At 35.0% G+C, this 23,657-nt stretch overlaps 2 protein-coding genes across 2 annotated transcripts; both read right to left on the reverse strand.

Annotated features, from left to right (window-relative positions):
• Positions 1 to 7,277: 7,277 nt before the first annotated feature.
• On the reverse strand, positions 7,278 to 13,839 carry LOC131189486 (uncharacterized). The gene is made up of 2 exons (XM_058165575.1): positions 13,798 to 13,839; positions 7,278 to 8,051 (listed from the first exon to the last, which is right to left on the reverse strand). Exons 1-2 carry the CDS (start codon positions 13,810 to 13,812, stop codon positions 7,410 to 7,412), a joined length of 657 nt encoding a protein of 218 aa, XP_058021558.1. The 5' UTR covers positions 13,813 to 13,839; the 3' UTR covers positions 7,278 to 7,409.
• Positions 13,840 to 14,707: 868 nt separating this feature from the next.
• Positions 14,708 to 23,657, reverse strand: ANKRD31 (ankyrin repeat domain 31). Its single transcript, XM_058173394.1, has 4 exons — positions 23,482 to 23,657; positions 20,007 to 20,083; positions 17,323 to 17,396; positions 14,708 to 15,729 (listed from the first exon to the last, which is right to left on the reverse strand). The coding sequence occupies exons 1-4, from the start codon at positions 23,580 to 23,582 to the stop codon at positions 15,679 to 15,681; spliced, it is 303 nt and encodes a 100-aa protein (XP_058029377.1). The 5' UTR covers positions 23,583 to 23,657; the 3' UTR covers positions 14,708 to 15,678.

Genomic DNA, 23,657 nt, shown 5'->3' on the forward strand with positions numbered 1-23,657 from the left:
ACTTGTGTGCCCTTGGCTAAATATGGATAAAATGCAGATTATGGAAATTTATCATTAAGATTTGATGAGAAAGTATTAGATAAAAAGTTTGCCAGTGTAGGAGTATGATGTATGGTTCTCAGATCACAACTACCGTACAGTACGTCTATGGCGGGCCATACTCCCACTACTAAACTTTTTATCTAATCACACTAGTTATCTATACCAGTCTTGTGTGTCCTTGGATAAACAGGGATTAAGTGCAGATGGTGAGAATTTACTGTTCAGATTTGATGGAAGATGACATATCAAAGTACACTATAATCTGAAAGCATTTATGCTAATTGCTTTTGCATTTCACTTTGGAAATCTTCCTCTGTCTCAATGAAATTCTACTTTTAATTTAAACCATTTCCTCCAAAATCAATGCAAACTTTTTTAAAAATTCACATTTTAATACAAAGTTCTACATTGTAATATGAACTCATACACTTTGCCACAGTAACATATTAAAAAAAAGTAAATTGCCTTCTAGCTATAAACAGACAATCAAAAACAATACTTACTGGTTTTCTTGGCAATCCTCTGGCTCTTCCTCACTTGCTCAATTTTGGTATTTGTATCTGAAGATGAGCAATGGTATGTGCAAATTCCCAGTTGCAAAGATTCATATTCTTTATCTTTGTCATTAAATCTGCCGACAAATAAATGGTTTGAAATTACAAAACGTATTTTGAAAGTGCCTCAAAACTTCTTCTTGTAATTAACTAAAATGGGAATTCCTCTAGAAATTATTTAAAATTACCAAGGTTTATATTTGACTAAATTTTAAACTGGGATTTTACATTTTAAGTACCTTAAACTGGATATATAAAAATAAAATTGCTTTTCTCAAAGTAAAAATACTTAATAAAACTCCATTCAAGTATTTAACCAATTATTATACCTGTGCATCTTCTGATGCATTCCTTCTAAACATGTTTGGCACTCAAAAGTAGGATCTATATCATTTATAGCAACACTCTTTCTTTGGTGGTCTGATTTCTTTAATGTATATGAAGTTCCTTCAAAGAGATGCTCACATGAATGAATGTCTTTTAAATTGGATTTTCCTTTTTTAGATGGTCTGTCAGAACGATCAGTTTTTTGAGGATCTGGATGGCACAATTGATGCATACATTGTTCATAATCAATCTATAAAAAATCAATTGCAAAACGTTTCAAAAGGCATATTCATAAGAATTTAAAATGTTGACAGTTCTAACCTTTTTCTATAGCTTTAAAAATAAAGGATTTTTAAAATAAACCTGATAAATTGGTAAGGAAAACAACTTTACAAATGTAGCTAATTGAATAGCTATCTTTTTTGCAGTTACTAACAAGATTCTAAGTCTTAGGGATATAGATTATGATATGACATTAGCCGATTCTAAAAGTTTACAAAATGCATTTCTTCTAGAAATCCATCCATGCGTTTAAATTCATTTAACTAAAGTTTGCAAAAACTGACCCAAGCAAATTTATTTTTCAGTGCTGTTTCTGAAATGTCTTAATGTTCCTTCATTTTGACTATATTACTAATAGAAAATGTAGCTATTTGGACTCACAAATGAAAAGAATGTAGACATATTCACTGTTCCTGTCAATGCCTCCTAAAGAATCTGTACATTCCAGATCAGATTTCAATAACTACATATCCCTAGCTGCCAAAAATGTATTCCAGCAAAAAAATGACATGTCAATTTTCTTGACCCATTTAAGGAAAGTAACATAATCAACTGGTTTGTCCAGTTTTTAAAAAACTTTTACTGACCATAACTTTGCCTAGAAACCTTTACAAAACCAGTTATTAACTTCACATTTGTAAGTTATGTCAGTAACAACATCTAGGGGAGCCTTTGCTGCTACCATTCTTCTTCATTCTCTAGACAAAAAACCAAGCTGGAGGAAATCTCCATTAAAGTTATGTTGCAAGTAGTAGTTCAGCAAAGTAATCCTTAACCTTTTATGTTTTAAGCCTCACCATTACTCAATTGAAGAACCTAGACCCCAGCCATTATAGAGTACGATTTTTTGTAAGACATACAATATTGCTATTATATTAATAATTCACACTAAAGTTTAAAGATTTAACTAAAATTTCTACAATCATCTCAACTGCATCGGAGTTTGAGTAGTTATGGTACATATGCTGCAAATTGAAAACTAATGTTTCAGCAGATGGTCAAACAGGATATTTTTCTTCATTGGAAGCAAAAGCATGGCAGAAAAAATAAGCAGAACAAAGCTTTTAGAATTCTTTCTAATCTTTTTACCAATATGCGGTCATTAGAGGCATCTATATTTAATTAACATATTGCAACTGTTTGCATGTTTTTGTGTCTGTGCTTATGTGCCCTAAACAGCATTGGGTAGGCTACATAGTCTTTGCTCTGGATCACATCTCCAGGATGGAGCAAGCCCTAGAAGGCAATGGTCAGTAACATTCTGAAGCACTCATAAATTGTCTTTTCCTTAGGGAAGCACTGGGGATTTATTTTTCTGAAATTTTCCCCACAGCAACCAGCCTGACCTGGCCCATTTTTAAACTTTTTTTTTAACAGCTTCTCCCCAGACAGAAAATTAGTTCCCATCATGTTCAGTTTTCAGAGTGTTATCCTGGTAACAGGCAGGTAAAGCGACAGGGCCCTTTGCATAATTTATTTCCAAAATTCAAACTTTAAAATGTGTCAATGATTAAAGAGCAACTTTAATATATATAATTCTGATCCATTTTGCACACTTTGTTGAGGCAAAGTGGACTGTGGTTTTTATTGGGTTTCATGTTGAATTTGAGATATCTTCACTTAAGTTTCCTTAAATTAGAAAGAGGTTTGGGTAATAACGTAATAGGCTTATAAAATATAAGCTCAAAGAATAAAGAAAGTACCATTTCCCCAATTTTTAACTAATATAAACTCTCTAAAAAGGAGCTAGGTTAACTTATACTGTATAGCTAATATAGTATATCTCCTCTTTTATGTATCCAAATCCATTTCCAGTGAGGAAAGCTAAGGCTCACAATGAACAAAGGCTAGCGACAAAAGTAAAAAATAACAAAAAAAGCTTCTTCCAACATGTTAAAAACAAGAAAAAAGTCAAGGAAACAATTGGCCCATTGCTGGGAGAAAGTGGCAAGAAGATGACAAGCAACAGGGAGAAAGCAGATCTACTTAACTCATATTTTGCATCTGTCTTTACACAAAAGGAAAAAACAATCCAACCTATTAAAAACAGCACTACAAAAAACAGATTAGAAACACAAGTTAAAATAGGGAAGAAAATGGTAAGTGAACACCTGTCTACCCTAGACGAGTTCAAATCACCAGGACCGGATGGATTACACCCCAAGGTTCTGAAGGAACTGGCAGACGTGATCTCAGAACCACTGAACTATATCTTTCAAAGATCCTGGAGCACAGGGGAGCTGCCAGAGGACTGGAAAAGAGCTGATGTAGTTCCCATCTTCAAAAAGGAAAAAAAACCAGATCCAGGAAACTACAGACCTATCAGCCTGACCTCAATACCGGGGAAGATTCTGGAAAAGATAATCAAGCAACGAATCACCGAACACCTAGAAGCAAACAAAGTAATAACCAAAAGCCAACATGGGTTTGTCAAAAACAGATCATGCCAGACTAATCTTATCGCATTCTTTGACAAAATGACAAAATTAGTAGACCAGAGGAATGCTGTCGATATAATTTACTTGGACTTCAGTAAAGCATTTGATAAAGTAGACCATAACCTACTACTAGATAAAGTAGAAAAATGTGGGTTAGACAGCACCACCACCAGATGGATTTGTAACTGGCTGACCAACCGCACTCAACGTGTAGTCCTCAACGGAACTACATCCACATGGAGGGAAGTATGCAGTGGAGTACCCCAAGGCTCTGTTTTAGGCCCAGTACTCTTCAACATCTTCATCAATGACTTGGACGAGGGGATAGATGGGGAACTCATCAAATTTGCAGATGACACCAAGCTGGCAGGAATAGCCAACACTCCAGAAGATAGGCTCAAGTTACAGAAAGATCTTGACAGACTTGAACATTGAGCGCTATCTAACAAAATGAAATTCAACAGTGAAAAAAGTAAGGTTCTACGTTTAGGCCAAAAAAACAAAATGCACCGGTACCGTATATGTGGCACCTTGCTCAATAGTAGTACCTGTGAGAGGGATCTTGGAGTCCTAGTGGATAACCATTTAGATATGAGCCAGCAGTGTGCAGCAGCTGCTAAAAAAGCCAACACAGTTCTGGGCTGCATAAACAGAGGGATAGAATCAAGATCACGTGAAGTGTTAGTGCCACTTTATAATGCCTTGGTAAGGCCACACTTGGAATATTGCATCCAGTTTTGGTCGCCACGATGTAAAAAAGATGTTGAGACTCTAGAAAGAGTGCAGAGAAGAGCAACAAAGATGATTAGGGGACTGGAGGCTAAAACATATGAAGAACGGTTGCAGGAACTCGGTATGTCTAGTTTAATAAAAAGAAGGACTAGGGGAGACATGATAGCAGTGTTCCAATATCTCAGGGGTTGCCACAAAGAAGAGGGAGTCGGGCTGTTCACCAAAGCACCTGAGGGTAGAACAAGAAGCAATGGGTGGAAACTGATCAAAGAAAGAAGCAACTTAGAACTAAGGAGAAATTTCCTGACAGTTAGAACAATTAATAAGTGGAACGACTTGCCTGCAGAAGTTGTGAATGCTCCAACACTGGAAATTTTTAAGAAAATGTTGGATAACCATCTGACTGAGATGGTGTAGGGTTTCTTGCCTGGGCAGGGGGTTGGACTAGAAGGCCTCCAAGGTCCCTTCCAACTCTGTTGTTATATATATGAAAAACAAAATTAGCAGGCTTGAAATATGTCTTGTAACAAAACAAGAGATTCCCAAGGGGTGATAAATCCAGGCAAAGATGAATGAAGACTGGATGCCCAAATGCTGAATATCTATTGCCAGAAGGTATAAAACAATTAAATACATATGGGGAACAAAATAGAGTTATTGTCAAAATATCCTGTTATTTTTATTGATATTTCATTGAAATATTCAGTCTTATCGTATGAGGCCTAATCAAATAATTTCATACCCTGAAAATCAGATCTGGCCATGTAAATTCTCAGATCCACAAATTATGCTCCCTTTCTTTCAAAAGCCCATTATTTGTCTCCAAAGTTCTGCTGGTATTAGTACAACAATTGTACTACAATGATTAAAATCAAATTTCTGATTATAAAGTGAGCTCATCCTAAAAAATTCTTCTATGATCATTGAGATCCTTTAGAAAATCAAATATTTTTTTCATAAACACTGAACATGCATTAAAAGAGTATTTACTTCAATTTATTTATTTAAGACTTGAACTTTCTGCTATGAATACTGTACATGTTCTGAATTCCTCAGCAACTGGGAGCACTCAACAAATCCTGTTTGGCATAGGAGTTACATTAGATTGATAATAAATAATACTTCTACTGCATTAGACAGGAGTCTACCAGAGAATATTTGGACCCAGTACCAGATTGGAGAGACAAAATTCATATCTGAAGAAAACCAGTAATTATTTCTGGTTTTTGTACTGTTTTCCAGAAAAATGCAGAGATTTGTTCATTAAATCACAAGGAGTTGAGCTCAACTCAAAGGAGCCTGCATCTTTACATATTTTCAAGGACAGTCTTTCTTTATAAGATATTCTTTATCCAGAGTTGTCAGAATTTAATCTGAGAAACTATGCAAAACAAGTTTGCAATTACTATATTTGGCCAATTTTTTTGCATTTTCTGTAGTACTTTTCAAATATTTTTAAATGAAGATATCTTAGCCATTACTGTATGTAATAGCAATGAGGGTTTCCTCTTCTCCATTAAATTTCCTGCTGACAGATGAAGGAAAAAGTTGTTAAACCAGACTTGTCCCTATGTTCCTGTTATAAACATAAAAGTTTGGAGCTGCTTTGTTTTGTTTTAAGAATATGTAACTAATTCTCAGCTTCTCAACATCGAATGTTAGACTTATAAAGAAAGCCTCTTCAATTCCAACTATATTCTAGCTTTGGAAAACAAAGGGATATATAGTATAATTCACTATACAGGTAATCCTTGATTTATAACAGTTCATTTAGTGACCGTTCAAAATTACCATAGTACTGAAAAAAGTGACTTAAGACCATTTTTCACACTTACAACCGCTGCAGCATCCTCTTGGTCACATGTTCAAAATTCTGATGGTTGGCAACTGATTCAAATTTACAACAGTTGCTGTGTCCTGAGGTCATGTGTCCTGAACTTTTGCAACCTTCTGACAAGCGAAGTCAATGGGGAATCCAGATTCACTAAACATGTTACTAACTTAACAAACGGAATGATTCACTTAACAACTGTGGCAAGAAAAGCCATAAAATGGGACAAATATTATTAACATGATACTTTGTATTTTGTTAATAAATTTTGGGCTCAATTGTGGTCATAACTTGAGGACTACCTGTATTATTATGCTACTTTAGAAATCTATTCACGATATTTTAGATCAAAGCTTTGGGGAAAATAATTAATATAATGGAAAAGTCTTTAAAACACTTTGATTTCAAATTTGTGTATGCATAAGCAGATTTTAAAAACATGACTTTACCAAATTTTAAATATGAGGTCCTCAGGTTATTATGGCATTTGTGTTTGGGATTGCCATTGCTAAGTGATGCATTTGTAAATGGTGGCATCATATGAATGCATTCCTCAGTGATTGCAATCCTGACAGGTGTTGTTTGAATGCATGAATGCATTCCTCAGTGACTGCAATCCTGACAGGTGTTGTAATCTCAGAACGGTGCAAGTCATAAAGTGGGAAGAGGCAAAACTCGCAGGTAAGGAGGATGGTGTGTGTTTGTAGGTGTTGTGGGGAAAGCTGCAGGCAGTTGCTGTAGAACAAAGACAGATAGGGAGGTATGGTGGGCACATGGAATGGAGTACAGACGGACAGTGGTGACATGGAATAAGAGCCCAGGGATTTCATATTGTATAGTGAAGATCTTCAGGAGAAAAAGGAGGAGGAGTGACTTACGGGGATAACTTGCAATTTTTCCAAGTACGTGGCAAAATTAATAAAAAGGAACCAGGGCATATAGAATAACTTTAGCACATTTAATTTAAATGAATGACTCTGACAGTTCAGTGAGCATATTGCTTATGCATTTTCCTTCTCTGTCCTTTCTCAACCCTTCAGTTTATGAGAGAAGATGGAGACTAAATTCCCAACCAGCAAGAAACATTTTGAAACAACCCAAGGGGGGATCTGGAAAAAAAAACCAGATTTAGCCAGAAACTCTGAGATAACAAGATATATTTTTTAAAAAAATTGAACATCAATTAAAACATACATTACTGATCTAAGAATATAAACTTATGAACATAGCTGAAAAAATGTTTCCTATTAATACACTCACTCTCTCTCTGTATATATGTATGTATTTACATACGTGTTCGCCTGAAGTGCATGACATCTTGGCTATCATTAAAGCTTCTGGTTCTTCACGGCATTGCGAATGACAATGAGATTTCAAATCTGTTTCTATTATTTCTGTGGTATCATCATCTGCCTGTTCGGGTGTTAGTTGCTTCTGTGTTGTGCTTGATCCAGTTCTGTCTTCTACTGCTACTATAGCTTCTGTCAAAGTGTTTAGAGCTGTGAGAAGTTCTTCTGGCAAAGTATTACTCTCCTCATTTACAGTTGTATCTATAGAAAAATTATTATTCTGATACTCTAACATGTCAGACATTTGGTTGGTTTCAAATTCATCAAGTGGTTTTATTACATGTTTCACTCGAAACATTTTAGTTGCCATACTATTTATTGTCTCATTAGATGCTATTGCTTCATGAAACCGATCGTTATCTGCTGCATCACTTTTGCCACTGATCATTCCAACACTTTGGAAAGCCATTGATGTTTCTGGGTATTTTGGCACATCATTTGAGAATGACTTTACTGCATTCATATTTGAGGGAAGATTTTCTTCTAGAGAATCATCCTGAAAATAAAATTAAAATGTCATAGTTACAATAAAAAAGAACTCACATTATTTGTATAAAGGTATTATTTAGTATAAATTTAATTACTTTTTGGTATTTTATCATTTTTATTACCATTTTGAACACATTCAATACAAGTTAATGTAATGGTAATTAAGGATGTTTTTTTACAAAACATTTTATGCTGTCACAACACAATGACCTAAAATTTTCAGTAGTTTCTATTTATGATCTTTAATTGACAACTCTGAGAAATTATGGAAGATTATCTAAGATTTCATCCATCATATCTACAAAAATAATCATTTCATTCTTAACATAATTTTTCTAAAGAGAGCGATTCCCATAAGGCAGTTTGATAAGTGCATCTAATTCTTTAATATCAATATCTTAATTAATTTAAATATATAATTCCAAACAGGGCAAAGTATCTAATGTCCCTTTATTATATTGGACTACACTAAAGTTCTTGTGGGGGGGCGGAATAGGAAACATGTACTAAAAGTTAGAAATAAAAATCTGGGTACTCATTAAATAGATATATGAAACCTTGAAAATCCAGTTTGTTTTACTGCCCATTTAACAGAACAATTTTTGAGTCTAGCATTTTTTTGATAGATATAAAGTATAGTTGAGATATCATTGGCAGCTTCTTTTAACTTTTAATAAGCCTGGTATGTGGCAGCAGTTGTGAATATTTGCAAAGAGCCTTACTCCTTTTTCTTCAATGTCTTCTAGCATATATGACACATAAAATTGCTGTCTTGTACATAAAAAAAAAATACTTTTATCCTTGGAATTTAAAGGAAATGGGGATGAATTTTGTTGTGCAATGTATTTCTTCGAGTAAAAACTTCAAATCTGCTAAGTATGGGTAAACTGAATAAGTAATCTCAAATATTTTGGATCTGAAAATTTGCTTCACTAGACCTTTTTTCTTTTTTTTGCACAATTTTTACCCTTTGGAACCAGGTTATTAATTTGTAGATCGCCCTAAAATAGTTGTTTGGCAACAGTGCCTAGATTTTAAAAAGTTGTAGTAACAGCTATAATTTACATTGTAACTCTATTAATTACAGTATTTCCAATTAATATTTTCAAAGTTCTTTGTGCTGAAATCATATACTAATGGGTTTTTCATTTAGAAAGTTCTATAGTTTGTATTATATCCATAAGTATGACATATTTATTATTTTGTGTCACAGTGCAAACTTTGGATGATGATGTCAGTTGTACATTTTTATGCTAATCCAGTATAACAAGAGCAATGGAAGGATTTTAGAAAATTACACAAGTTTATTTTAATGGCCAAATGGATTACTTGATGGTTTCAATGTGTTACAATTTGTAGCAGTATATAAAACTTCAAAACATTGCTTCAAAAGGAACCCATACCACATCTCTGACATTAATACAATTGAACGAGTCCAGAAATATTTTACAAGAAGAGTTCTCTGCTGCTCTGTAAACAACAAAATACCTTATACCTCCAGACTTGAAATCCTGGGATTAGAAAACTTAGAACTCCGCCGACTCCAACATGACCTGTGTTTAACACACAGAATCATCTATTGCAAAGTCCTTCCTGTTAAAGACTACTTCAGCTTCAATCGCAATAATACAAGAGCAAACAATAGATTCAAACTTAATATTAACCGCTTCAATCTTGATTGCAGAAAATATGACTTTTGTAACAGAGTTGTTAACGCTTGGAACACACTTATTTATTTTATTTGTCACAACAATATATATAAGCATCACACAAAAAGATTATATAGTATATAAACTATATATGAGGAAATATTAGGCGGTATAAGCATATATATATATATATATATATATATATATGTAGGTCTTTGGTTATTCGGGTTTTCTCCCGCGTAAAATTGGAAGTGTCTTGGCGACGTTTCGTCGAAGTCTCATTCGTCATCTTCAGGCTTCAGCTTCGTGCTTCTGGGAGCAATGTGTGATTGCAGCTGTTTCTTCCTTTTTAACTGCTAGTGGGGGTTTGAACTGATTGGGTGGGAGCTTGGCTGTGCTCTGATTGGATGGGGGGGGGTTTGTGCTCTGATTGGATGGGGGTATGTCCTGTTTGGGTGGGGGCTTGGTTGTACTCAAATTAGTCTGAGTTGCAGGGGGATTTGAGCTGGTGAGCTGCACTGCTGCTGTTTGGCTTCGTGTTCGTGGTCGTGCTACATCTTCGTAGTGGGTGTCAGTCTGCTGCATGTATGGATTGGAGGGGTTTGAAATGGCTAATGTTGCAGCTGCGGTCTGGCTTCTGGTCCTTGGTCGTGCTTCCTGATCAGTGTGGGTTTGGGTCTGCTTTCTGGGTGGATGTGTGGTGGTGACATCCTGTGTGGACCTCGTGAGTGTGGGTCTGGTGTCATTCCTCGTGTTAGGGACTCGTTTGTCAATAAGGGCGGGTTTCCAAATGGCTGGTAGGCGGGAGGTATCATCTCGTTTGTTCATGCTGTGTGGGCGTTTTTCTATCTCGATGGCTTCTCTGATTATTCTGTTGTTAAAGTGTTCAGTTTTGGCGATAGTTCTGGTCTTTTTAAAGTCAATATTGTGTCCTGTGACTTTAAAGTGTTGGACCAGGGAAGAAGTTGGTTCCTCTTTTTTGAATGAGTTCTTGTGTTCTTCAATGCGTGCACTTATTCTTCTGTTGGTTTGTCCAATGTATGTGGTGGGGCAGGCGGTGCATGGGATTTCATATACTCCTTGATTTTCTAACTCAATTTTGTCTTTGGGGTTTCTTAGGATGGTGGATATTTTTTGGTTTGTGCAGAATGCTGTCTTGATGTTATGTTTGTGGAGGATCTTGCTGATTCTGTCTGTGGTGCCTTTTATATATGGGAGGAGGGCTGTGCCATTTTCTTGCTCTCTGTCTTGGGTTTTAGTGGGGGGTCCTTTTTGGATTAGTTTGGTAATCTTATTTCTCTGGAATCCATTGGATGTTAGTACGTTTGTGAGAGTGTGTAGTTCGGTTTTTAGGTGTTGTTCGTCAGCTAAGCATTTTGTTCTAGAGATGAGTGTCTTGGCTACGGAGTTGATCTGTGCTGGGTGGTGGTGTGAGAGTGCATGCAGATAGCGGTTTGTGTGTGTTTTCTTCTGGTAGATGGTGTGTCCTAGGGAGCCATTGGGTTTCTTGTAGACTAAGACATCTAGGAAGGGAAGTTGGTTGTTAACTTCTGTTTCCATGGTGAACTGTATTTTGGGGTGTAGGCTATTGAGGTGTGTGAGGAAGTTGTCAAGTTTTTCTTTCCCGTGTGGCCAGATTATGAAGGTGTCGTCTACGTATCTGAGCCAGAGTTTGGGTTTGTGATCAGATTTTTCTAGTGCTTGGGTTTCAAAGTGTTCCATGTAGAGGTTGGCAATGACAGGTGAGGGGGTGATCCCATGGGTGCGCCTTCTATTTGTTTGTATTTTTGTCCGTTATAGATGAAGTATGTGTTGGATAGGCAGTGGTTGGTCAGATCTAGGATGTGCTTGGGGGGGTTATATTTGTTTTGGATAGCTGTCAAGGCTTCTTTGATTGGCACTTGGGTGAAGAGGGATATGACATCAAAGCTCACGAGTAGGTCGCTGGGCTGTAAGTTTTGTTTCTTTATGATCTCTATGAACTGGAATGAGTTTTTTACGTGTGAGGCGATGGATTCTGCATAGGGCTGTAGTTGTTTGGCGAGAAATTTGGCTAGGTTTTGTAGAGGTGAGCCTATGGAGCTGACTATGGGTCTGAGTGGGGTTCCTTCTTTGTGTATCTTGGGAAGGCCGTAGAGCTTAGGGCATCTGGATGATTTCTCTCTGGGAATGATTCTTTGTTGGATTTCTTCGCTGATGGGGAGGCTTTTATTTTGGATCTAGTGGTTTTCTAGGTAGGTGGTGGGGTCTGTTTTAGGGGCTTGTATGCAGGGTCTTGGAGTAGGTTGGTTAATTTGGTTTGGTAGTCAGATGTGTTCATAACCACCGTGGCGTTCCCTTGTCTGCTGGTAGGATTATTATGCTGGTATCTTTTTCAGGTTAAGTAGTGCTGTCTGTTCCTCTTTGGGTAAGTTGCTTTTGGGTGGCTTGCTGCTGCAGAGGATGTTGGTGATTTCGAGTCTGATTTTGTTAGCGTCATCGGGGTTGATTTTGGTCAGGCTGGTTTCAACTCCGCATATAATGGTTTCAGTGGGGATGTATTTGGGAGTGACTGCAAAGTTGAATTCTTTGGAAAGGACATCGATTTCAGCTTTGGTGAGGATCCTATCTGAGATGTTATGCACTGTTTGTTTCATGTGTGGCTGTGAGGGTGGAGGGGTTTGTTTCTGGCGTTCTTGTAGTCTTCGGAGTTTGTTGGTGTGTGTGTCTGTCTTGAGGGTGGTCTGTGTTTCGGCTCTCCAGACGGCGAGTTGTTTGCATTTGTCCCAAAGTGCAGGGTGGATCTTGTTGCTGAGTTTGAGGTGAAGTGTGAGGAGATCTTTGTTGATTTGATCTAGGAGGAATCTTTTTGTGTGAAGTTCATTTCTGATTAGGGCCAATTCTGTTCTTTTTAGGATGCGTTTGGCGGCTGCAGAGTTGGAGTGGAATTTCAATTGGAAGCATGTGGGGATTAAATTTTGATCTCGGCAGTTTCGTAGGAATGCAAGGTCACATAAAATGGAAGCTCTTTGGGCTTCTAGTTTTTCATAGGTCCTGGTCAGATGGTGGATTTCCTCCCCGTAGAGGTGCAATATTTGTTTTCTGAGGTTTTCGCGGGTGTTTGTATGTAGGTCTTTGGTTATTCGGGTTTTCTTCCGCATAAAATTGGAAGTGTCTTGGCGACGTTTCGACGAAGTCTCATTTGTCATCTTCAGGCTTCAGCTTCGTGCTTCTGGGAGCAATGTGTGATTGCAGCTGTTTCCTCCTTTTTAACTGCTAGTGGGGGTTTGAACTGATTGGGTGGGAGCCCGAAACGTTGCCAAGACACTTCCAATTTTACGCGGGAGAAAACCCGAATAACCAAAGACCTACATACAAACACCCGCGAAAACCTCAGAAAATATATATATATATATATATATATATATATATATATATATATATATATATATATATATATATATATATATATATATATATATATAGGTCTTTGGTTGTTCGGGTTTTCTCACGTGTAAAATTGGAAGTGTCTTGGCGACGTTTTGAAGTCTCATTCGTCATCTTCAGGCTTCAGCCGTGCTTCTGAAGCCTGAAGATGACGAATGAGACTTCAAACGTCAAGACACTTCCAATTTTACGGGAGAAAACCCGAATAACCAAAGACCTACATACAAACACCTGAAAACCTCAGAAAATATATATATATATATATATATATATATATATATATATATATATATATATATATATATAAAAGAAAAAAAAACACTGACTGTGGTCTCTTCTCAAATTCGCAAAAGCTTTAACCAAAAACTGTCTACCATTGACTTCACCCCATTCCTAAGAGGACTATAAGGGGCGTGCATAAGTGCACAAAAGTGCCTACCGTTCCTGTCCTATTGTTTTCTTTCATTATATGTGCTTGTCTATAATGTTGTGACCAAAAAAAAAAAAAAAGTAAAATTCTATTTTACTAGGCACTATGTTACGTGACTTATAGGATGCCTCTGGTCTGTGTAAAAATATTGTTTTTCAATTAAAGATTTGTACTAATTTATAAATGTTTAGTTGAACAATGCAAATGTAATTACATATTTACAAGCAAAGAACCATTAACAGACCTACATTTTGGTGTGACATCTCGGGAACTCCGGGGATTTTAGATTCTAAACCTAGAAAAATATCGAACAAGAATACTTTAAACTTCTCTGAGTAAGACTACTTTAGATTTTATTATTATATTATTTTTAAAAATATTTTTAAAACCTAAGATTTCATTTGCTTTCCGCGTTATTTCAAATCCAGGGTGAAGATGGATTTTTATTATCCACCACTGTTTCTTTAACTCAGGAAGTCCAAGTCCAACTGTAATTAAAGATCTTTCTGAAAAATACATAGTTGAATTCAATATATAATACAACTTTTTATTTTTCTGAAAGTAGAACAGAACACCATCTATAACACAATTTCTAAAATTTCAACTGTCAAAGTAACAGAGGGGGGCATACTGAGGATCCTGTCAGTCAAGGAATTTCAGCTGGCAGAATCCAGAAGAAGACCCTCCTCTGCCATGGCTCTTGCCCTCTGGAACATCCCTGAGGTGAGATGACTCCCATCCTTCTGATGTTTTGAAAGCGCCTCAATTCCTGGCTCTGCCAGATGGCTGGGGGATCCAATGGGGGATCTTCATACTGGAGGTAGTTGACTAGATAAAATTCAATTGCCATCTCCCTCCCAGGCTCCCCTCTACCCCCATGTATCCAGTTTCCATCTTTACTATCTTGTCTCCTTAATTTTACCTGTTAGATTTTTTTATTTGCTATGTTTTCATAATGGATTTTAATGTTAAAAGCCACCCAGAGCCACTGGGTACAAGATGGGAGGCAAATAAATTTTATAAATAAATAAGTAAATAAAACATAATTTCTTATTTTGTTATATTGTGCTTCAAAACAAATACACATTCCCACTTTTATATAATTTCTGTTCTGTGTAGGCACATAATACCTACAGTCATGTTAAAACTTCATTGTAAAAACATACCAATGCATTTATATTCTCCATGAACAGTTGCTGCTGATACACAATCAAGTTGACCAATATTTTTGGCATTGACAGCATTGTTTAATTCAATCCTAGATTTTTTTAAAAAAGTCTGATTAAAGTAAACTAAAATTTGCAATGATTTTAGATCTTAAAACTCAAGACTTTATATATAATTATATGCAGAGTGGAGATAATTATGCATCTAATCATGCATCTATAGGAACTATTGCCTTTATTTTCTTACTTAATGTCAACATATTTTCTCTATTATCAAATTAAGCAATGTCTACTCATTAAAATTCCATGATCAAGGGTAGACAGCCTCTAATTACAAGACAGGGGGGTGGGGAAGAGAATATCAACACTTATTGCTTTCTTGACGTGCTTATCAACTTCCCAGAACAACATCTGGTTTCACTTATTTTATTAAAAACAGACTAAATAGCAACTGCTGAAGGGTAGTAGTAAAAGATAGTTACTGCAGGCAGGATCAAGCAATAAATGAAGGAGAAAGTGAAAGGAAGAAAAAGGGAAAAGGGAAGTTACTGAGTTGAGTTTATGATATTTTATGGGCCACGGAACTTCCAGCCCTTCTATATCCCCGTTCTACATCCACTTTAAAACATATATCGTATGGCCTCGAGATAATATCTACTTCCAGATACAGAAGATTTGAATATCAGAATGTATAGACATGTGTACACCTATTATTGTTTATATTCAAGTTTATTATAACTTTTAGTGCTCCATGATATAAAGTACAGCATGTCTAAAGGTCTAAACCAGAACACCACCCCCATTCTTATACAGTGAGAACATACTATAAATTCTATATACAAAGAGGAACAGAGAGAGACAGATCAATGGTGCTACTTCTTAGCTGGATGCTACAACCCATTAACAACATAGGTGGCAACTGAGCATTTGCAAAATCAGTTACAGTTCTCAGAGATATTGTATTTACGGGAGCAGAGATTGAGATGCTTCCTTTTCATTAATCTCTTGATATGGCTGGAAGAATAAAAACAAATTAGTTCAGAAAACAATAAATAATAAATTAACAATCCCACTGACACTTATATAACAGTAAATTATACTGAAACCAGTGAAAGTTATTTCAATTAACTTTTCAGCTTTAGTATAAGCAATAAATGAACTGCATATTTCATAGGATATGTCTGCAATTTAAGTTGATACCTTGTCTAAAACTCAGTTAGAATAAGTCATTAAATTATATACATATTTGCTTAAAAAACATAGGATCAAGGCTTCTCTATAAATTAATTCCCAGCTAAGCCACACTTACGTGGAATCTAATATGAAAAATTATATTATATTGATAATATTCATGATCCAAATTTATACCTCTTATATCTTCAGTGCACACAAGTTTCTATTTCCTATTTTTCAAAAATAGAAAAATATCTTTATGTTGCTATTTTATGTACCTATGTAGTTATACTATTAATTTTTATTGAACAAAATCTTTGTATTTTACCTCAGTGTAACATATATAATATTTATAGCATGCTTTGTAATATTTTATTCCTAGTATATTTAATTTTAGCTAATAAAATTATATATAAATATATTTAAACTAAGAAAATATTGAAGCTAGCTTTCTACTTGTTTTAGCAAAATACACAACTGCCTAATAAATAAACAGTAATCAAAATGGGGAAAATAAAAGTTTTGGAAGTTTTACTGGAAATAAATAAGTCCACATTTTACATATTGCTATAATATAGATTAACATTTGACTCATAAAACAGGCAGATTATTTTGATGCACTGCAATTTTTTTATTCATGTATGAATGTATTTAAACATCTTTTTCATGCGATATGCTTGATGAAAAAAATATATGGCTAATTTCTGTAGACAGATTTTTTCCATCCTTCCAAAGACATTCTGTGGGATGTTCTGTTCATTCTAAACACTTTTCCATTCTCAAGTTACTAAAAATATAGGGTCACAATACACAGAAATAATCTTTTTTTACTTTCATCAGTAAGGTAAAAAGATTTTCATCATAGCATTAGAAGCAAGATAAGAAGTTAAACACCTCATTAAATTACCATGCTTTTAGCTCTATATTTTAATACAGGGTATTTTTTATTTTTTTGTTTTGTCACAACAGTATACACAAGAATCAACATAAATCAACAGAATATCATATAAGCATATGTATGAGCAAAAGTATGTAATAATTGTATTAATTTGATATAATGAAAGGAAACATTAGGACAGGAACAGTAGGCACTTTTGTGCTCTTATGCATGCCCCTTATAGTTCTCTTAGGAATGGGGTGAAGTCAATGGTAGACAGTTTTTGGTTAAAGCTTTTGGGAGTTTGAGAAGAGACCACAGAGTCAGGCAGTGTGTTCCAAGCGTTAACAACTCTGTTACAAAAATCATATTTTCTGCAATCAAGATTGAAGCGGTTAACATTAAGTTCTGTGTTAACACAAGATCCTACAATGCATCTGTTTTTTATAACTGCACCTATCTAATTATTCCTACCTAATACGAGATAAAAATCATTCTTAAACTCAAGATTTTAAAATATTATTTGAATAATCATCAGCACAATAAATCTTACATACCAGATTAAATAGTCCCAGTTGTTTCTGGACGTGGAATTTGATGCTATTAAATGGAATGTTTGGAGAAAGCTTTTCTATGATTAGAGGTGAAAATAATTAATAGAAGCATGGTAACACTGTCACATAAATCAAAATCTTACAATTCTAACAACCTGAAAAAGTTTTCAATCAATTATGACCATTACCTCTGTAACCTCTCATTATGACATAATAACAGATGCAAGATAGCTATATAAATTGATTAAATAAATGAAATAAATAGAACAGATGTTACACTTTAACCACTTGTATATCTTTACAATACAGTTTGTTAATACTGATACATATAGATAAGACTTTAATAAGAATAATAGATTGTGTATATGTTGTCACAGCAACTCTGGAGTTTACCACAGAACATTTTTAGTTATGTAAAGCAGTTTTTTAAAGTTCTGATTGCATGATATGATCTTATGTATGACCTCATGAGTAAATTCTTCTTTTTAATGGGACTTGCATTTAATGAAATGTGCATAGAATTGCAGCCCTAAAGAACTTTCTGATGCATAAGTATCTTTCATTATTATGGAGAGGAGACTAGTCAAAGGGATATTTGATGCAGTAATAAACTGCTTCATTGAAACAAGACAACAAAAATGTTGCCATATATATGCATCTGCATACTGCTTATGGCACATGGCAATAAAAAGGCTTAGCTTTGCCTCATTACATCCACACAGCTTGTGTAACTGCAGAAAGAGAAAAAAATGCATGTTTCTGAAAAATGATGAGGACATGTGATGAGAATGATCAGTTTCGTGTATAGGAAATCCTAAATTAATACCAGGGGTAAAATGCTCCCGGTTCGGACCAGATCACGCGATCTGGTAGTGATAGAGGCGGGTAGTTTGGAGAATCAGTAGCAAAAATCCCTACTGGGATTTGTTTAAAAAGGGTTTTTTTTAGACATAGCAATTAACTTTAAATTGCTACGTCTAAATTTAAAAGGAAGTTTTAAATTTAACTGCTTTTATCTAAAAATATAAATTAAATAAAATCATAAAATATTTGTGCAGCTTTCTGAGATTTGGTGAGTTTCTGTAGTGTTTCACTCTAACTACACAAATACACAAAATCTCACAAAGCTGTATGTGGCATTTTGTGGATTGTGTGTGAGTCAGTTGTGATGTGTGTGTGTGTAAAGTGTGAAAGTTGGTTTTTGAGCTTTTTGTGGCTGTGTGAGGTTCCTGCTTGTTGCAGGGGCCATTTTGGGTGAAGTGCAGCTGCTTTTACATTGTGTGTGAGTCAGCTGCATTGTGTTTTGTGTATGTAAAGTGTGAAAGTTGGTTTTTGGTACCTCATATTGTTTTGTATACTTTGTTATTTTTATTATTTATTGTTATTGGCCACGCCCACCTAGTCACCAAGCCACCCAATTAAGCCACACCCACAGAACCGGTATGGAAAATTTTTAGATTTAGATTAAATTTTACCTAGGACTTTCACATTCCCATAAATTATTTTTCAATTTCTTATAAATCTGTTTTAAGAACTCAACAAAGAGGCAAAAGAAAACATAAGCTACTAAATAGAAAGATAAAAAGAAAAGGAATCGAAGACTTTAAGAGAAAATAAGTATCTTTCAACAAATTAAGTATCTACAGTAACAATTAGCTATGTTAAAGGATCCTAAGAGAAATGAAAGATGAATTATGCAAAATAAAAAAATTATGGGCTTGAAAATAAACCAAGTAAATGGTTTACATGCAAATTACAAAAAATAAATAAATACTGAAATTACAAGAGGAGATACTATAACAACAGATAGTGTAGATATGCAAAAAGTATTTCATCAATATTATGCAAAATGCATAAAGGAAAAGAAATTTCCCTGAAGAAAATAGACAAATATTTAAAGAAACAAAATTTACCAAAGATTATAGGCAAACAGTAAGAAGTTACGAATGGGAATAAGGGAGGGGAATACAATCAGGGAAGTTTGTGAAGAATAAGAAGAATAAGAAGAGGGAAGGTGTTTACTAGCTTCTTACCAGATCCTTACAAAATACCATGAATTCTGTTTTACTTGCCAGACAGCTCAAAAGATGCTAATATAGCGTAATATCTAAGGAGAACTAAGATTTGACTTTGTTCTGTAAAAGGAAACATATTATTTTGGCTGACAGACTGAAAGTAGTCCCACTGATTTTGTTAGATGTAGGAAAGCTGTTAATAATAGTTTTCGAAGATATGAATTTTGAAGAGAGTATTATAAAATATGCAAGATTGGTTTACACTTCACAGAAAGCACAAATAATTGTCAATGGAGATAACTTTGTAAAATATCTCTCTCTGTGTGTGGATATGTATGTATGTGCATATAAGACAAGATGTAGAGAATTGTGGAAGTAAAGATTTAAAAGAAACTTGTAAGTTAAGGGCATTTGATGATTATTTTATTTAGTGATTGGAGGATCCACTAAAGGGAAGAGAAACATTAACAGGAACATTAAAAGAATTTGGTATACTAGCAGGTTTTAAAATGATGTTAACCAAAGTAGCAAAAAGGAGATCAAACAGAATTGATGAAGAAAATGGATTTTAAGATTGAGAAAAAAGTAAAATATCTGGGTATCACCATGACAAATAATTTTGTATTTTTTCCTTTTCTTAAAATATAAAAGAGAAAAAAAATCTCTTCTCACCTCCATATGTATTAGCTAATTCTGAAGTAATGCTGGTTTCTCTTGCTATTACCAGATCTTTATCCATTAAAGAGAATCTAAAAATATAGAACACATCTTAGTTTTAGTTTCTAGCACACATATAAGGACTGAAATTGGCAATGCAGCAACCAAAGGTTCCCAAGATAGAGATTATGTAAATATATCTCAGTTGTATTTCAAGCTATATGAGACTGACTAAGTACCTGTTAAGTCAAAAATACAGAAGATTCTGACTTCCTTTCTTTTGCACTAGGCAAGCAACTGTTATATTTAAGGTATCGTTCTTAAGTGCAGTAAATATTCTAACGTTACAGAATCTCTGAGAAACTTATGTCAAGTTAAGCCAAATGATGAATTAAGGGGTAGTATCTAGACAGTTGTGATTTAGTACTGAACTCAGTTATAAATCTTGACAGCAAAAGCTATTACTAAGTACAACTTATCTCTGGTAACTTCAATTTTTACTAATTTTCAACGGGCTGAAGTCCTTATCTGGGCAATCAAAGAGATTCTTTGTAGACAGTATATCTATCAAAATAGTTAAAGCAGGACAATATATCACAGAGGCTACCACTAACTACAATATTTCATAAAGGCTATTTATTACCAACTACAGCTTTTCTTTGGTAGCTCCAGTTTTTACCAGTTCTCAAACGGCTGCCATCCTGACTTATTACACTTTGTACAAAGTATATCTTTAAAAATAGTTAAAGCAGAAGAATATTTCATAGAGGAGCAATTACAAGTGAACTTATTACAAGTGAACAAAGTATTCAAAGAACCAATTCAGCAATCTGACATCTAGAAACCTAGACTACATTGGGGAGATAGAAGGGAGGACTGTACATTTCTGACTCCAAAATCAGCCTTATCTTTTCTCAATGAGCTAAAAAAACGGATTTTGTTCATATGAATAACATTATTATTTTTTCTGTTGTATCTCCCACATCCATTCAAGACCATTTTAAAAAGTGGGTCTCCTAAATTAATCTGTCTGCAAGTGCCACCATCTCACTCTCCCCCTTCACATTGTCTCTAAATACTTTCTTTAATAGCCAGGTCGTCATAGCTCTTGTAAAGCCTATCAGGAAAGAGCAGGGCAGATAATTAAGCTGTTCCACAGCCATCATTGAGAAGAAACCATTAAAAAATATATGATGACATTCTCTTACAGGACGGATACTTTAATCATGTTCATGTGATGCTTCACTATTCTGAAGTCAGAGTGCCCCATTTCTAATTAGTTAGCCTTGATTACAAATACAGGTTTTGTGGTAAACAGAAATAGTAATTGTCTCTGGTAAATGTAGAGCCATAATTAGGAACGTAACATAGTAGACTGTGCACTGTCATTAACTAAGCTAAACATATTGTGAAAAATACTCTAAATTAACAGGTAGAAAAACAGATTGCCCAGGATATACGTTTTAAAAAATGTCAGATATGCAACTGCTAGAAAACTAATACTGCTGCATGGAGGTGTTTTGAATATGCAGTAAGCCACTCAAGGGCATGAGAGAACTGGCTTTACTCAAAAGTGTAATGAAATATACAATACTATTCAACTGCCAATGTTTGAATTACTGTATACTGAACTTGTTTGCTTAGTTTCAAAACACAGGATGGCAGATACTTTTTCTTATCTATCTCAGGAAGTAATCGGCTTGGATCAGCCAAAATACAACCGATAAAAAAAATTATTAATGAACTCATAATTATCATTTCCTCTACAATGTTTAAATATTCAAAAGAATGTTTGCAAACTAAATTTTTAAAAAGATCCATGAATACAGTAAGAATATCAGAGCAGTCAATAAGTACTGCCTTGACAAGTCCTATTTCACAAACATACATCAATGAATCCTTTTATACTTTTCAGTTAGCAGATATTTTTCATCTATTTATATCTTTTTTATTTATTTATTTATTTATTTTGTCACAACAATATGTAGGTATCATACAAAAAGATTATATAGTATATAAACACATATATGAGTAAATATAAGGAGGTATAAGCATATATATAGGAAGAAAAGAAAAAACAATAGGACAGGAATCTTGACCAAAACAATCTTGTACTTTCTATTAAAAAAGACTGAAGGAATTAACAGAACATTTACTCATTAACTACCTGGTGCTGTTAATTATATGTATCAGGGACATCAAATTAGGGACATCTAGAGATCAATAATATTTAAATGGCGGGTTAACTAGGTGATAACCCCATACATTTTTTATTTTGTATGATGCATCTTTTAAAAAGGAGCAAGATTTTAGACATCAAGTTACATCTGTTATTTTTACCTGTCGACTTCCCTGTGGTTTCGCTTATTCAAATGATATTCGTTTCCCTTAGACTAGTTAATACATAGTTCTTATACTTAGCATAAAGCACTTTTTAATTCCCAAGTCCTGTTTTGAGATTTAGACAAACAATGGAGAGGAAATAAAAATGAATGCTCTAGACCTCATTTCACTGCCATGATATCTTGTAGATAATGAATATTGTCAGTGATGCTGTATTTATATTCACTAGAATATATTCTACCCAAGAACCAGAGCTCAGCCACCTAGTCTTTGTCCCTGTAAACTAAGACACAAGAGAGGTTTACATTAGCTATGCCCATGAAAACCTTGAACATGGAAAAGAAGCTCAATAGAGGTATTTGATACTATATATTTTGATTTTATTTGTCTATTTTGTTATTTTCATTATTTTATTTGTATTTTTGTAAGGGCCTCTGGTGGCTCAGACTGCTAAGACAGTCTGTTATTAACACAGCTGCTTGCAATTACTGCAGGTTCAAGTCCCACCAAGCCCAAGGTTGACTCAGCCTTCCATCCTTTATAAGGTAGGTAAAATGAGGACCCAGATTGTTGGGGGCAATAAGTTGACTTTGTATATATTATACAAATGGATGAAGACTATTGCTTGACATAGTGTAAGCCGCCCTGAGTCTTCGGAGAAGGGCGGGATATAAATGCAAATTTAAAAAAAAATAATCTGCTTTTATATTATGAGCTGTCCAGTGTTATGAGAGCTTTTATATTATGAGAGTCCATCAGCATTAAAATTGAAATTAATAAAGAGGCGGCATAATGTGCACAAATGCTTCAAACAGGTTTATTACACGCTCTGCTTTGGTACAAAACACTTCAGAACCCACAATTCTCCCGAGATTTTGTATTGGACAAAACCTTGATTAGGGCTATAAATATTAAGAATATTTGGCAGGTGGCCTCCAAGAGTAATGCAGCCGCCCAAGCATTTGATGTAAAAACGCCCATCGACCAGAGCCAAAATCTACCTCACGCTTTTCTGGAAATGATGGAGGCCGGCCTATGAGCGGCACCAAGTTGCGGAATGATAATGTAAAAAATGAAGGTCCTGGCAAAGCGCTTTTGCAGACACCTTTCAAGCGTCGCTTTACACCCCCACGTGAGTCACTGTCACCTTTTTGCACGAAGCTCTTTTTCTTCCAGGTCGCTCTCAACCACGGACCCCTCAACTATCGTCTCATCGCTGTCTGTATCGGAAACTTCGCCCCCTTCCATTATAGCTGTTCCCCACACTCCCGCCAGTCTACGCTTTTCTCTCCGCGCTTTATGAAACGGCTCCCCCTCCCCCTC

Source organism: Ahaetulla prasina, chromosome 2 (assembly GCF_028640845.1).
Source record: "Ahaetulla prasina isolate Xishuangbanna chromosome 2, ASM2864084v1, whole genome shotgun sequence".
NCBI classification, from domain to species: domain Eukaryota; kingdom Metazoa; phylum Chordata; class Lepidosauria; order Squamata; family Colubridae; genus Ahaetulla; species Ahaetulla prasina.

Coding starts and splice junctions, on each gene's coding strand:
- ANKRD31 (XM_058173394.1), bottom strand. CDS start 23,582: ATGGAAGGGGGCGAAGTTTCCGATACAGACAGCGATGAGACGATAGTT. Junction 17,397..20,006: donor ATTAGCTAATACATATGGAG/GTGAGAAGAGAT, acceptor CTCTAATCATAG/AAAAGCTTTCTCCAAACATT. Junction 15,730..17,322: donor AACTGGGACTATTTAATCTG/GTATGTAAGATT, acceptor TTATTCTTCCAG/CCATATCAAGAGATTAATGA.